Raw genomic sequence first — 16,494 nt, forward strand, 5'->3', positions numbered from 1 at the left:
GCCTGTCTTCCAAGGCGCCTCTGGGTGGGTTTGAATCAACCTTTTGGCTAGTAGTCGAGTGCTTAACTGTCTGTGCCACCCAGGGACTCCGTAAGTGTGACAGGCAGTCATTTTTGGGAAGAAAGTTTCTGTTAAAAAGTGGTCAATTGTAACTAGGTGAAGGAAAGATAAAAATAAAGGACTAAAAATTCAATCAACCAAGAGTTTGCTGACTGCCTGCCAGGAGCTCGGCATTTTCAGGTGCTGATTCAAGTACTGATAAGATGGGATTTTGTTCATACTGATGGACTTAAACTTAATATAAATTCTTTACAATGCTTGGTTGGCGTATGGAGGACAGAGCTGAACTGGTATCTCAACAACAATAAATCTTTCACGTCTGCGATCAAGATGGGTGGGTATATATGGTGAAGCTCCCACAGAAGAACACGCAGTCACACAGAGACAGCCCTGCTTCTCAGCAGGTGACTGACACTCTGGCTCCATATTCAGGGACTCTACTCAAAGTTACACATAAGTCCTTTTGAAGAGCTGGTCCTGGGGCCTCAAGCTGGGCAGCACCCTCTCTTGGAAAAGCTTCTGTGGCCTTACTGGGTCATCACATACGATAAGCACTAGGAACCAGAAGGCCATAGTGTGGGATTATCTTGTTTTATATATAGGACTCACATCAATAAGCATTTCCTGCTCCTTCTGCAGTGGGATTTCCTATTCCCCGGCCCTCTGTCAATTCCAGCTCCATTTACCAAATCCCCCAAAACATAGGAAAGCAAAAAAACAAAACAAAACAAAAACCCTAACCAAATCCAAAAGAAGAGCCCACATCCACAAAGAACTCACTCAGATCATCCCTCTTTTAAGAACTACTGCAGGGTGCTTAAAATAGAACTCATGACTTCTGGCTGCAGGGCATCTATTTCTGAAGTTGTGATGTGAAGACAGCTGAGCTGTAACAGCATCTTGCTGATTCACTCCATCTGCAGGTGACTTTGTTTTGTTAACAATTTTACAAGTAAAAGAACAGGTGAGTTTCCAGACAGGGAGTCTTGGAGGAAGGACGACGCTCTGAGCTTCTGGCACTGACGCGACAGAGAAGAAACACACAGGCAGGCATGATTTATCTACCTGGGTAGGGCCTTCCTCAATCCAAGTTTTTGCCAGCTGTGGTTTAGTGAATGGATGCTATGCCTCCTGTGTCATTAACTCACACCACCTTTGCCTGTGTTGGTAATATCTGTACTGGGAAACTAAGGTATAAAACAAATACAATATCACTAGACTAAGTACTCAACACAAGTAAAGGCTGCCTCTCACTAGGCCTTTTCAACTTGCACAAGACGACAAGTGACCACATCAGAACAGCTGAAATGCCCGGCCATGGCTGATGAGGCTCCTGAAGAGCTGAGGAGCACAGGTAGTACAATTGCTTAAAAAAAACAAAACAAACAAAAAAAATACTGGAATACGATCGACACTAGCAGTCTACTTCAGGCATATGGTACTCATATTTCACTTCCACCAACGCTGGAAGACAAAACCCCATGCACGATTTCATGGCCCTACTATGTTGCTGGTTTAGCTAGAAACAAGTGTACAATGACCTTCATATTGGATTTTTAAATAATTTTATAGTGACCTTTCTACATCCCAAACACACACACACACACACACACACACACACACTCTCTCTCTCTCTGCCCCATAGTTTCCAAGGAGCGGCTGGTAGACTTGAACTGCCGACCTTTTGGTAAGCAGCTGTAGCTCTTAACCACTGTGCCACCAGGGTTTCCGTTCATCAAACAGTTTTATTAACATTCAGTGTTCTCCTGTGTGCCTGCAAATTGATTTTTTAAGTGTTCCAGAGTATTTCTAAGTGTACTAGATAATTAGTCAGCAAAGTATTTTTAGAATCTACTCTCAGTCCCTCAGAAACAGAAGCAAATGCTGTTTGCACTCTCGCTTCAGCCACACCACTAGCTGTCAAAATAACAGACTGGTTCTGCTATGACTTCATAGCTCCTTCTGTACAGCAGGGCACAGGTTAGCCAGCTAAGCGATCGTGGCAAGGCTGTAAGGAGAAGGGAGTATGCTGTGCCAGCTTCTGGGCATGGTGTCCTCTCAGCAGCTCTCACTCTCCAGGGTAGGTAGGCCCAGGAGCATTTCTGTAGATTATTACTGCTGTTCTATTTTCCACTTCATGACGCAACACTGCATTTCCTAAAATAATAATCAGCCTTCCTAGCCTCATCAGAAAACTCTTATCAACATCACAAGAAGGCAATAAAAATGACTATCCCATAGCATTTACTTCTATAAAACTGGGCACTCGAAAAATATTTATTTAAGAAACTATATTTTGTGAGACAGGAGAGATCAATACCCTTAAGAGGTAATGATCAACAACTTAAAAAAACAAAACCCAAACTCTGACATTAGTGAAAATGTTGTAAAATTAGCATAGGTCAACAGCAATACTGAAGAATTTTTTATTTATACACCAACTGTATAAATAGAAAAAATTCATCAGTCATTGACTGGAAGGCCTTTTTCTCCCTGAGTGCTGAGTTCCAGTCAATGATGGACGCCAGCCCAAGGACCTGCTCAAGTCACTAGCTCACACCAAGCCTTGCAGCGTGCCGCTCCTGCTGCCCGCGTCATCGACCCTGACTGCCCAGGCACCAGATCCCGCACACGGATGGTGGCGGGCTGACACTCATGATAACAGGCGAAGAAGTACTACGAACAAGCACACTGCCGTCACTAGGAAGGGAACTGGGGTGGAAGCCTGTAGGGTGCTTCCACCAGCTCAAGGAACTGCTCAGTCTAGCAGGCTTGGAAAGCGAGCAGCTTTGATTACTTCAGCGAGTGATAAACTCTGTTCTCGCTGCAAAGAACACTTGCTTCAGGACCAAGCCAGGACCAAACCTGGAATATCACGGGGACCGCAGAGCAGGAATAATACTCTCATTGCAGCCGCTATGTGTCAGTGGTATCCTACAGTCCCAAAAGAGATTAATATTCTAAATGAGAAACAGCAGTAAGTAAGGCCATTGGAGGTGTGGAATACACTCAACGTGACACTGTTTCTGCGTGTGGGCTCACTACCCGCAAAAAAGTCTGTAGTCTTTTGTTCGTTAAGTGGTAAAAGCAGAAGTGCAAACTGCTCCTACAGTACTGCCCCAACGACAAAGATGACACCTGCCTGTGGCCAGAGACCCGGGGGGAGAGCAGGACACGGAAACAAGAGCTGGGTCAGGATGGAGCAGTCAGAGCATGTTTTTCTCCTTTTAAAATTGGTGATAACATGTGCAATTTGTTAAAAACAAAACAAACAAACAAAAAAAACTACACATATTTTTCATAAAAAAGAGAACGACTTTGGCTGTTCTGAGCGAGAAAGCCTTTATCCAGAGTAAAGCTCACATTCATTGTCTACTGAAAACCAGCAAGAGGAGATCTAACGGTAGCAGCTAAAAGAGGAAAAAATGACCAGCGAGGGCAATGTGATTCCAATCCTTGCAGGGTCTTATGGATGTAACATTTGGGAAACGGCAGCTGGCAAAATCACACATCTAAGTGTATATGTTACTCATCAAAGCCTCCATGTCCTCAACACATGTCACCTTCAGCTGTCCAGCAACCAGACACAAGACACAAGGTCACAGATGACAAAATCTTAAGGCACACAGGAATACTTTAAATTGCGAAATAAAACATATTTAAGGGTGAACTTTAAAATTCTACATTAGGGGTTAGCAAACTATGGCTCAGGACCAAACGCTGCCCATGGCCTGCTCTTGTACGTAAGGTCTGAGCGGACTCTGCACGCTGATAACTCGTCTAGGGCTGGTTTCCACTACGACAGTGGAATGAGGGGCTGCAAGAGAGGGCGCAGGGCCTGCGACGCCAAAACTATTTACTCTCTGGTCTTTCACAGAAAAAGTCTGCTGACCTCTGTTCTATGTAATTGTTATTTTTGTTCAAAGTTATTTTAAACACTGTATTCGCAAAATTCAACCTAGACTGCCTTCTTCCTATACAGTGCTTCTCAAAGGTAGTCTCAGACAAGCAGTATCAACACCACAGGGGAACTTACCAGACTCTCTAATCTAGGACCTACCCAGACCTACTGCGTAAGAAATTCTGGGCAGGGGCCCAGTTTAACAAGCCTTCAGGGTGATTCTGATGCATGCTCAAGGGTGAGAACCACTGGTAATTTATAATATGGACTCCCCTAAACTCCAGTTGTTCTGTAATGTAACAATCAATAAAACAGATAGGGTTGAACTGGACTAAATAAAATCTACAATCAGAAGTACTGAAAACAATTAAAAATAAAACAAATGAAAACATGCAAATAAGAACAGGCAAAAACAGCAACGCTGTCAGGGCTAGCTTTCAACAATGGATGATCTAGCATTAAACAAACGTACAAAGAACAAAAGACAAAATAAATAAATGGGACCTCTTAAAAATTAAAAACTTTTGTTCATCAAAAGACTTTACCAAAAATGAAAAGACATCTTCGGAAGCCAGATATCTGAGAAGAATCTAATAACCAAAATATGTATTAAAACTTCAATGACTTAAAAAGGACAAATATCCTAATTATAAAATGGACAAAGGACTTGAATAGACACTTCACCAAAGACAACATTCGAATGGCCACCCAACACCTGAAAAGATGCTCCGTGTCATTAGCCATCAAAACTCATTGCCGTTGAGTCGACTCCGACTCATAGTGACCCTAGAGGACAGAGCAGAACTTCCCCATAGGGTTTCCGAGGAGCAGCTGATGGATTTGAACTGCCGACCTTTTGGTTAGCAGCTGAGCTCTTAATCACTGCGCCACCAGGGATCCCATTAGCCATGAGGTACAAATCAAAACCACAATGAGATACCATTTCACTCCCACTACGAAGGCTAAGACTGAAAAAAAGAAAGCAAGCAAGCAACAAATGTTGGCAAGGATGTGGGGAAATTGGAACCCTTATCCATTGCTGGTGGAATGCAAACGGTACAGTCCTTGTGGAAAACACTGTTGTGGTTCCTAAAAAAACTAAAAATAAAACTACCATATGACCCAGCAATTCCACTCCTACAGATATACTCAAAAGACTTGAAAGCAGAGATTCAAAAAGAGACTTGTACACCAATGTTCATCGCAGCACTATTCCCAACAGCCAAAAGGTGGAAACAACCTAAATATCCAACAGATGAACAGATAAACAAAACGTGGTACATGCATACAGTATGGATGGAGCTTGAAGACATTTATGCTGAGTGAAATAAGCCAATCACGAACAAATATTGTATGACCTCACTTACATAAAAAGACAAAAAATGGCAAACGTATACAGAACAAAGTTTATTAGTGGTTACTAGGGGTGAATGGTAGTGGGAAACGGGGAGGTTAACAATGATGGAAAAAGTACATTAAGGGTAGGGTTACACAGCCAATTATTGTAATTGCTGTCAATAAGTTGTACACCTGTAAAAAGCTGAACTGGCAAAAGTCGTGTTATACATTTACAACAATGACCAAAAAAAAAAAAGAGTAGCTGCTGAGGCTGCTTATGTACAACCGAACCCCTCTTGGGATTTGGTTCTTTGGTTTGGAGGCTTGGGTCATGCTTTCATGGGATATTCCAGTTAATTGGCCTAATAATGTGTTTAGTGTTTCTGTTCTACCTCCTACTTTGCTGCAGAGTGCCTGGGGTCTTAAAAGCTTGCAAGAGGCCATCCAAGGCACAACAATTGGTCTCTATTCATCAGGAGCAAGAGGGGAAAGAGGAGAGTCAGAAAAAGGAGGAGGATATGGAATGTGTGGCTAATTGCTTCCAGGAACAACTGCCTCCTTTGCTGAGACCAGAGAAACTGGATGTTGCACGGCTACCATTACTGAACATTTTGATCAAGGATTCCACAGAAGAATTTTGAACAAAAGGGGGAACATGCAGAACAGAATTTCAAATTCTCATGAACTCCAGACTTCCTGGAGCCATGGAGGGTAGATGAATCCCTGAAACTATTGCCCTGAGATAATCTTTAAACCTTAAAACCAAAAATATCCCCTTAAGTCATCTTAAAACCGTACAATAGTTTGGCTTTACTACTAAAAAAGGTCTGCCTTGAGCACTGTGCTCTTTCAAGAACTATCTATGTGAGATCAAATTGAAAACAGCAACTCAAAAGACAGACAGGAACCTTAGGGGGCAAGAGTGTTTATGTAATGGGGGAGGAACAACTCAGAAAAGGAGGGTGAGAATGGTTGCACAACTTGAAGAATGTTACCAATGTCACTAAACTGTACATGTAGAAAACTGCTGAACTGGTGTGTGTTTTGCTGTGCATATTCTCAACAACAATAAAAAGAATAGGCAAAAATAACTGAAAAGACAGATGGAGTCTAAATTGTTCGAGGTCAGGTGAGGGCCTACATCGCTCCATTACTTGTCCCTTCCTGTGGAGAAGTCTCTCTCGCCTCTTGCCCTCAGGGGCAGTCATGTCCCTGGGCTGTGCCACTGCTGAGCAGAGGTGCCCCGTCATTTCTCTTTTGAGAACTGCGTGTCCAAAGATGGCTGAGGTCCACAGTGAGGACAGACTGGAGCAGGATGGAGCCAGCCCACGAGGACTGGTTAACCAGAACAGTCGATGACTTCGTACAAAGCCTGAGTGCGATGCTGTGGAAATTATATATAAACGCACTCATTGAGTAAACACTGCAAAAAGCGGACTGGATGAAGATGAAAACTGAGTTCATCTGCTCCTTTCTGAGAAATGGGGATGACAGATACTAAACCCTACCTCGATGACTTGCAATGGACCTATCGGTAATATTCATTCAAAAAGACATTTGAATTGAGCTCAAATGTTAAGGAGACTTTGGTCCATCACAAGCAACAAGTAAGACTGAGAAATGCTTTTTCCAACTATAGTTAAGATGCACTCCATCTCAAAAGTTGCCAAGAGTTTACCTACTGATACTAGAGCTTAGTCCTGTGGAAAATGGGACTGACTATAATCCCAGGAGATTAGCAAAATTCATTGTCACCTGCTAAAGTATCTAGTACTGAGTTACTAAAATAGGGATTAGGAGTCCTGGTGATGCAACAGTTAAGCACTAGTCTGCTAACCAAAAGGTTAGTGGTTTGAACCCACCCAGTGGCTCTGTGGGAAAAAGACCTGGTGATCTGCTCCTGTAAAGATTACAGCCTAGAAAACCCTGTGGAGCAGTTCTACTCTGTTACATAGGGTTGCTACGAGTCAGAATGGAGTCGATAGCACCTAACAGCAACAAAAACAGGAAATCACCTACCAGTTAACGCTTGACAACAACAGTAGCCTCGTCACTAATAAGCAGCATGCACATGATGGCTTGCAGCCACTCTTTTACCCACTGCACCCAGTGGCCTTGTTCGTGCTCTCCAACTACTCAACTGGCGGACTGACGCTCAGTATCCATTCCGTCGCCTTCCTGGTATGCCTCTCTGTACTGCGGAGGCTGGGAGAAACTATTTCCTTGCCTTTCTGCCGTTAGCGTTCCAGATGTGAGGACAGTAATACTTAACCTGTAGAAAATGATGATGGCTGAACATCTAGCACAGATAAACCACACACGCTGGGTATACAGCCATCTTGTCCTACACTGTTGTATTACCATCACCTTTGTGGGACTTGGAGCCCTGCTGGTGCAGTGGTTAAGCTCTCGGCTGCTAACCAAAAGGTCAGCAGTTCCAATCCACCAGCTGCTCCCTGGAAACCCTATGGGGTAGTTCTACTCTGTCCTATAGGGTCACTATGAGTTGGAATCAACTGGACAGCAACGGGTTTGGTTTTTTTTTTGGTTTGTGGGGCTTCCAATCCAGTTAGAGAAATGATGACCGAGGCTGAAGAATGATAAACTGAGCACACGCACAGCTGGAGGACTGTAGAGCAAGTTCTTAGCAATGGTTCACTGCCTACTTGCAAACACAAGTCATGGTTTGTTGTTGACCTTGCGGAACAGGCATTTTCATTAAAACATGAATGGTTAAACAGGAAGACAGTCAACTAAGTATGTAGCTGACAGCAGTTGAGGATGAATGAGCACCACTCTAGAGTGAAGAATTCAAAAAATGCTGGAGAAAGTTTACGATAGAAAAATGTAGGAAAACACAATGTATGTGCAGTTGATTCTTGTTATCCACAGTAGTTATACTGTACAAAGTCCCAGCAAACACTGAATTAGTGAACACTGAGCCACTGCTCCTGGGCAAACACAGTCAGGTTCCTGTGAACTTCGACAGGCAACACTTTCCCATCTCCATTGGGCCTGTCTGGATTCTGTGCTCCTGGATAAGTCAGTTAATGACACACTGTCTGCCCACTTGCCCGAGCCTGAACTGTCTTCGTGTCAACATCCAGGTATCACAACTTGCTGTCAAAAGTCTTTCGACTCCATCTCCTGCCAAAATCCAACCCAGGACACCATCATCATCGCCAAAACATTGGCCTGGCTCAGATCCTCTTCTCCAGCTTTGCTTCCCACTGATCCTTTCGTAATTCATTTTATAATAAATAAATGATTCCAAAACAACTAAGTCTGATGTCATGGATTGAATTGTGTCCCCCCAAAATGTGTGTATCAGTTTGGCTGGGCCATGATTCCCGGTATTGTGTGATTGCCCATCATTCTGTCATCTGATGCGGTTTTCCTATGTGTTGTAAATCCTGCCTCCATGAAGTCGATGACGGGGGATGGGCAGCAGTTGTGTTGATGAAGCAGGACTCAATCTGCAGGATTGGACTGTGTCTTGAGCCGGTTTCTTCTGGGACATAAAAGACAGAAAGCGGCAAGAAACAAGCAGAGAGACAGGGGAACCGCATACCACCAAGAAAGCAGTGCTGGGAGCAAAGCGTGTCCTTCGGATCCCGGGTTCCTCGCGGAGAAGCTCTTAGTCCAGGGGAAGATTGATGAGAAGGACCTTCCTCCAGAACCAACAGAGAGAAAAAGCCTTCCCCTAGAGCTGACACCCTGAATTTGAACTTTAAGCCTACTTTACTGTGAGGAAATAAATTTCTCTTTGTTAAAGCCATCCATTTGTGATATTTCTGTTACAGCAGCACTAGATAACTAAGACATCTGATTATTCACTCTGCTTAAAACTGTTCAGAGGCTTCCCGGACCTCTGAACACAATCCAGCTCCTTCATATGGCCTCAAAGACGCCAGAGGATCTTGCCCTGGCTTCTCTCTCCAGCTGCTTCTCTCTGCAAGGCCTTCCACCATCACCCCACCACTTACCCCAGCCTCCAACATGCTGAACTTCCCTTTGTTCGTCAAATGCGCAACTTTTTCTTTGCCTCTAGGCCTTCCGATTTGGTAGTCTTTCTACATGAAACAGTCTTCTGGACTGCTTCTGAGATGTGTTCCCTGCTCACCTCTGGTCCCCCATGACCAAATTAAAACCCTGGTTAGGTTCCAGTCTTCCGCCATACTTTCCAGGCTGTTACGGATTGAACTGTGTCCCCCAAAAATGTATGTTGTAAATCCTAACACCTATACATGTGGTTATAATCACATTTGGGAACAGCTTTTTTGTTATGTTAATAAGGCAGTATTAGGGTAGAGTCTGTCTTGAGTCAATCTCTTTTGAGATAAAAAGGAGCAAATTAAGTGCCAGCAAGCAAGCAGACATGGGAGAAGACAGGTGCTGTGCCACATGAAGACCACCAAGGAGCCAAGGAACAGAAGCTGAAGAAGAGACAAGAATCTTCCCCCAAAGCCAATAGAGACAGAAAGCCTTCCCCTAAAGCCGGCACCCTGAATTCGGACTTCTGGCCTCCTGAACTGTGAGAAAATAAATTTCTGTCAGTTAAAGCCACCCACTTGTGGTATTTCTGTTATAGCAGCACTAGAGAACTGAGACACTGGCCATGATTGCTTTGTACCGCATTGTAATACCCTGGATAGATGGCTTCTGTACAGAGTTTCAAAGCGGACAATTTCTGTCTTCTTCATTGTTACGTCCTGAGCATCTAGCAGTATGCCTAGCACACGATGGGGGTTCAATAAATATATTTTGAATCAGTGAAGGTCAAATAAAAGGACAAAGGTAGTGTTTCTAGAAGCACTCACGCAGATGGGTATGAGAGCATGAGAAACCATACAAATGTTAGGGCTTTGTTGGGTGATCATAAATCATGGGATTGAGGCTGCTTGGAGGCTCCAAGTGGAGCTGGGTCAGAGGCAGAGGAAGGGAGTAACCAGAGCCAACCAGGATTCCAAACAGCTTTTGGTACATGGTGGTTATAGATTCTCCTGTCACATCTGCTTCAACGCTGTTTGACTGGTCAGAACAATTTATTAACCAGGCTGACTGTACGTGATAGTCGACTGGCAGTCAGCATCCATTCTACTGCCGTTTCTGAGCCTTTCTGTGCTACAGAGGCTGGAAGTTACAAACGACTCCTGTGCAGGCAGGGTTCTGGATGCAGGTTAGGTTCCATACACACGATGGCTGAGTAAATGGCCACGGAGAAGGGACTATATCTTCAGCCTTCTCCCTATGGCTTGTCTGCAAAATTCAGAGATGGCGAAACCGGAAGGAGTACCTAACTTGCTGATTACAAGAATCAGGGCTCAAAAAGCTCTCAACAGGCTGGAGGGTCTGAACGTAAAAGTTTTCCCAGGAAAGATTTCTACACTTGGGACCAAGTAACAAACCGCCTGAGAACAGTTCTGGGGGAGAAACAGCTAAAGAGTGGCCCAAAAAAAAAAGACAAGACTTCCGATTTTAAGCTCGACTTGAGAAAAATAGTGTGGTATGGCTCAAAAAGACGAACTGAAACTTAGACTGCATTACCAGGAGTATGATTTTAGGAATGAGGGAGGATACAGTCTTAACTATCCACCGGTAAAACCATACTTACAGTAATGGCGTAAGTTCTGGGCACAAGGAAGTAACATTAAAAAATACTCAGAAGAATGAGGTTAAAAACGAAAAGAAATTTAAGTTAGTTCTATAAAAAGATGTGTACGATCCAACAGTTATATATAAGTTATAGCCAATAAAGAACACGGACAAATAAAGACACTGGGATGACGCTGACTATTTTCCAATTAAAAACAAAGTTACGTTGACACTACAAAATGTAAATACAATTCAAAATCAATTATCCTTTGATTATGTGAACAAGGAAAAAGGACCAACAAGTTAGAAAACCTTGTTCTACTGAGGGTGCTTTATATTTCTTTTTATTGGGTAGAAAGTTATTAGCGAATCCTGCCTTACTCTCTCTGGATAATATTTAAATACAATACTATAGGGCTAAAGGGTGCTTTAATCATTTAATGTTATTTGCTATAAAAACACTAGTCAGAATACTCATGTACATGTTACAAGAATAAACTGTTTTTCTCTCGTAAGGAAACAGAAGACACCTTCCCTACCTGAGCCAAGCAGTGGCGATCGGTTAAGCTGAGTGCTAGCCTGGTGCGATGGGGGTGTCTCCACCATGTTTGGGTTGTTACTGGCGGTGGTGGTGGTGGTGGTACTGGTGCTGGTACTGCTCTGGATGACCGGGTTGTTTCTGTCCCACATGTTTACAGTTTTATTGTTGTAATTGCTTGGGTCGCCCCAAGCTGAGGTACCATCATCAATTTCCATTTTGCGTCGAATGGAGGGTGGAGAAGGTTCTTCCCAGCCAGTGGCCTCACTGCTATCCTTCTGCTTGACTGGCACTGGCCCCCCAATCCACCCTGTTCCTGTCTGTTTAACAGAAGCAGCTCCTCCCCAGTTACTCACATTGATGTCTTGGGGTTTGTTAGCCCAGTTCTGCTGGGGGCTAGGCTTTAAAGACTCCCCCCAGTTTGTACCTGGATTAACCTTTGCATTTGTGCCATTGCCCCATCCGCTGGTCCCAGACCTCGTAGCATCGTTCCAACCCGACCCTGATCTATTGTTGTCAGCATCCCAGCCAGACCCATTTTTCTTCCCATCCCCGAGGTGTCCGAGGACAGACGCCGAGTCTGCCCAGTCACCCCCTCCTGCACTCCAGGCTGGACTGGATTTCTGTCCATCTCCCCAGTTCTGAGATTTGGGTTTCTGAGGCTCACCCCAGGTGGGTGACTTGTCCTCCTGACTGACGGTCCCACTCCAAGCGTGGCCACTCTTGGCGGCAGCAGCATTATTAACAGCAGTAGAGCTTATCGAGTCCCCCCAAACCCCTGGGCCGTTTGGCGCTTTGTTGTTGCTGTCTCCCCAACCTGTGTTTGCTGGCACAGCAGCAGGGGGTGAGCTGACCCACCCAGATACTGAAGAGGTATTTGTACTGTTCATGATGGACCCATCGTTCTTGCCCCCTGAGTTTGAAGGCTGAGTAGCTGCACAACCCCAGGCCTCTGTCCCATTGTCATTTTTCCTCTCAGACCTAGGGGATTCTTCAAATTCCCAGGCAGTGTTTTGCTTTACAGGAGTCTGTCCCCAACCAGTGTTAGACAGGACTCTTGGGTCAAGATCGTTCCTTGGCAACTGGATGTGCCCTTGGTCTACAACCCCTTTATCTCGCCTGCGGCCTTCTCCGGCTCCTTCCCTCCCAGTGCTTCCTTCATTGTGATGGCCAGAAGTGTCACTGCTTCCTTCACTTGTGGCAGTTCCGGAAGATGCAGCTTTGGCCCAGGAGTTCATCTGTTCACTGCCAGGCTGCATGGCAGGATTCTGGCTGCTAACACTAGGACTGTCCCACCCTGTTGATCCTTTCCCATTGATGTCACTACTGGAATGCTGGTTTGGGGGCTTTCCCCATTCCCCATTCACACCATTGGAGGTGCTGCGGCTGGGGTGGCCCCAAGCTCCCGAATGGATATTACCAACGCCACTGTTGCCACTGCCCCTGCCCCAAGCTAGTATTCCAGGACCAGCAGGCGGTCCCGAATCCCAAGCATTTCCTCCATTCCCTTCCTTCTGCACAGCACTGCTGGATCCATTTTGTTTAGCACTTAATGCTGAGTTCACAGTGTCTCCATTCCCCTGATTGAACCCAGAATTGCTATTTCCTGTGGCAGGGTTACCTGGGGACAGTCCCCACACAGAATTACTTATTCCTTCACCACCACCCCCACTGACTTGAGAAACTGATGATCCATTAGCACCAGGAAGGCCTTGCAGGTGGGGCGGGATGATGGCCCCCATACCAACAGCCATCCCCCAGTTCGGCAGTCCATTTGTCTGCATTGCATTGATAGGGTTTGGTGAAGAGTTCATGGGGTTAGTGTTATTTGGTCCATCAGTGTTAAGGTTCTGAGGTTGTACGCTGAAAGACACATTCTGAGAAGTGGACGTTTGTGGGTCTGTGCTCTCCTGCGGCAGCAAATTTCCCCAAGCACCTAAAGTGCCTGTTGGGTTCCCATTCTGGTTTTGACCTATGGCACTGACTGGACTGCAAATACTGGAAGGGTTGCCTGTTGCCACAGTTCCTTCATGTCCAAGTACAGGCCAGGCAGCTGGGTTGGCATTAGGGTTAAGGTTAAGATTAATGCCAGCATTGGAGTTGGAAGCACCCCAGCAATTCTGACTTCTACCATCTCCAATCATGTTGTCCATTTTTCCATCCCCACCACTGATGGAGCAGTGAGCGAGGCCAGAGCTGGAGCCTGTGGCTACACCCCACACTCGGGCTGAATTTCCATTACTGTTTGCTCCGCCTGCTCCAAGGGCACTCTGATTCGAAGTGCTTTGGACGAGTGCGCCGTTGGTGCCATTATTGCCATTTGTCTTCTTTGTCGGTCCAGTGAAGTTGCCCTGGGCACTCCCTGTAGCCATGCTACTGTTCTCCGAGCCACAGTTGGAGGCAGAGTCAGTGTCTGTAGTACATTCTGAGGCAGATTCCGTCTCGGCTCCTGTGATGGAAGGCCCCGCCTCCTTGTCAGTCCTGTCTACTATCACTTTATCCCAGCTGCAGTTGGCTTCGCTTCTGTAAGTGGGCTGCTGTCCCCAGTGGGGACTTTCATAATGATCTGCCAATCCACTGTGGCTGAGATCTGAAAAAGATGAAACAAAATTCACAATGAGATCCTCCTCCCACCTGTTAATGAATCCACGGTGAACTAGTCTTTGGGGAAGCCCTGCATTTTCCAGTTTTCAATTCTGAATGACAAATGCTAAAAATGACTTAAGGAAATAAAAGTTATTTATCTTCTTAATAGCTCCCATTTAAAAAAAGTTAGTGCTTCTAAAATTGTATTAATTCTTACCACCACACCGTACTATTGTCCCTCTTAAGAAGATCCCCAACACGTTAGCACATGAGCGTCTTTGAAAGCACTCATAGGAAAGAAAGCTGCTTAACGCGAAGGTAGCAGGTCTCAAATTTACATGACTACGCAGTATCTGTAAACACCTCAGACCGTCTGGGAAATGCTGGCGAGGACACTGAGTGCCAACGGACTTCTGAACACAACCTGATTTTTCAAGACAGCTAATCAGAGTTACAGTCTATGTGGAGGTTACCATAGCTCTTTGGTAGGGAAGAACTGTAAATGTACTGCAGACTCATATAACAGAGAACCAGTGGTGTTTTTCTGGGGGGTAGGAGGGGTGGCAAGGGAGAAAGAAGAAAGTGAGAGAGACAAGAGCTATTAGAGAATGTGATCTTATGTTATCAAGGACACTAAGGGTAAGAAACACCTAGTTACATCTGTACTACTTTATCTGACCTTCCAGCAATTATGGTTTATCACAGAATCCTGTGTATTAATAAAAACTATCCTCCGCCCTATGCTGGTATGTTACTGGATTTCTAAGGATCCTTTCTACGTGTATGTTATTTCCTTAAATTGCACGTAGTCTTTCCTTTGGAGATCCCAGAACAATTTTATATGATATCTTCCTACAGTATTTATACCATCTCACTCTTACGATCCTTTTAAAGGATCCACTATTTAACATTTGCATTTTATCTCCTATGATTTCGTTTGAGTATTTCCAACACTGCAATCCATCTTATACTCCAATAAAATGGCAGCAGATTTTATTTAAAGTATCATTCAAGAAATAAAGTAAAAGCAATGTTAAAAATCACTGAACCCAAACATATAACAAACTCACACAATTTAGAAATCCTTGACAAAGTTTCTTTACATAGTATGATACACAAATAAATTGCAACCCATCACTGTTTTAGAACTGCAGTGCAATGACTTACTTAATATGGCCCTTCCAGCCAAGGTGTTTCTGACTCACACACAATGACTGAGTGGGATACGCAAAATAAGTATATGGAACCTGTGATGGCTGGGGTTATGTGTCAACTTGGCTGGGCCATGATTCCCAGTATTGTATGATTGTCCTCTATTTTGTGATCTGATGTAATTATCCTAACTATCCTCTATTTTATGTGTTGCAAATCCTAACCTCTATATGTTAATATGGGTTGGGAGAAGTCTACCCTTGACCCATGGATTTGGGCCTTGCTAGCCTTCACAATCACGTGAGCCATTTCCTTGATAAAGGTTTGTGAGTTCTGTGAAACACTGCAGTGAATTACAGAACCCAAAGACGGGAAGGAGAGCACTGAGGGGAGGGGAGTAGTTGGTGTTAGAGATGACGGAGGGGGACAGCAGTCTGGAAAAGTTGGACATTTGGGACATCTTTAACCTCCATCTCACAGGAACCAAGTTTGTGCTGATCCTTATAAATCATTCATTTAAGAATTTCTCAATCATATTCTCATCAAATTTATTCTAAGATTCTAAGAAGAATCATACTTGTGGACAGTAAAACATGAGTTTCCGAAAGAAATTCTCTTTTAAAGTTTGATGGAGCCAAAAAAAAGGTGATCCAACCAAATGTGGAAATTATCGAACAATAGCATTAATATTACATGCAAGTAAAATTTTGCTGAAGATCATTCAAAAGCGGCTGCAGCAGTATATCAACAGGGAACTGCCAGAAATTCAGGCCGGATTCAGAAGAAGACATGGAACCAGGGATATCGTTGCTGATGTCAGACGGATCTTGGCTGAAAGCAGAGAATACCAGAAAGATGTTTACCTGGGTTTTACTGACTATGCAAAGGCATTTGACTGTGTGGATCATAACAAATTATGGATAACACTGAAAAGAATGGAAATTCCAGAACACTTAATCGTGCTCATGAGGAACCTGTACACAGATCAAGAGGCAGTTGTTCGGACAGAACAAGGGGATACTGTGTGGTTTAGAGTCAGGAAAGGTGTGCATCAGGGTTGTATCCTTTCATCCTACCTATTCAATCTGTATGCTGAGCAAATAATCTGAGAAACTGGACTATATGAAAAAAAATGGGGCATCAGATTGGAGGAAGACTCATTAACAACCTGTGTTACACAGATGACACAACCTTGCTTGCTGAAAGTGAAGAAGACTTGAAAGCACTTCCTGATGAAGGTCAAAGACCACAGCCTTCAGTATGGATTACACCTCAACATAAAGAAAACAAAAATCCTCACAACTGGACCAATAAGCAACATCAT

General features: G+C 44.2%; 1 protein-coding gene across 1 annotated transcript in view; it reads right to left on the minus strand.

Moving 5' to 3' along the window:
* The window catches only part of LOC101349944 (septin-9), a 598,619-nt gene that overhangs the window by 34,847 nt on the left and 547,278 nt on the right, over positions 1–16,494 (minus strand). Inside the window, exon 3 of the mRNA XM_023729214.1 lies at positions 11,434–14,022. Coding sequence (XP_023584982.1) covers positions 11,434–14,022 — 2,589 coding nt within the window. The remainder of the gene's footprint in view (positions 1–11,433; positions 14,023–16,494) is intronic.

Source organism: Trichechus manatus, unplaced genomic scaffold, assembly GCF_000243295.1.
Source record: "Trichechus manatus latirostris isolate Lorelei unplaced genomic scaffold, TriManLat1.0 scaffold00028, whole genome shotgun sequence".
In the NCBI taxonomy this organism is placed as follows: domain Eukaryota; kingdom Metazoa; phylum Chordata; class Mammalia; order Sirenia; family Trichechidae; genus Trichechus; species Trichechus manatus.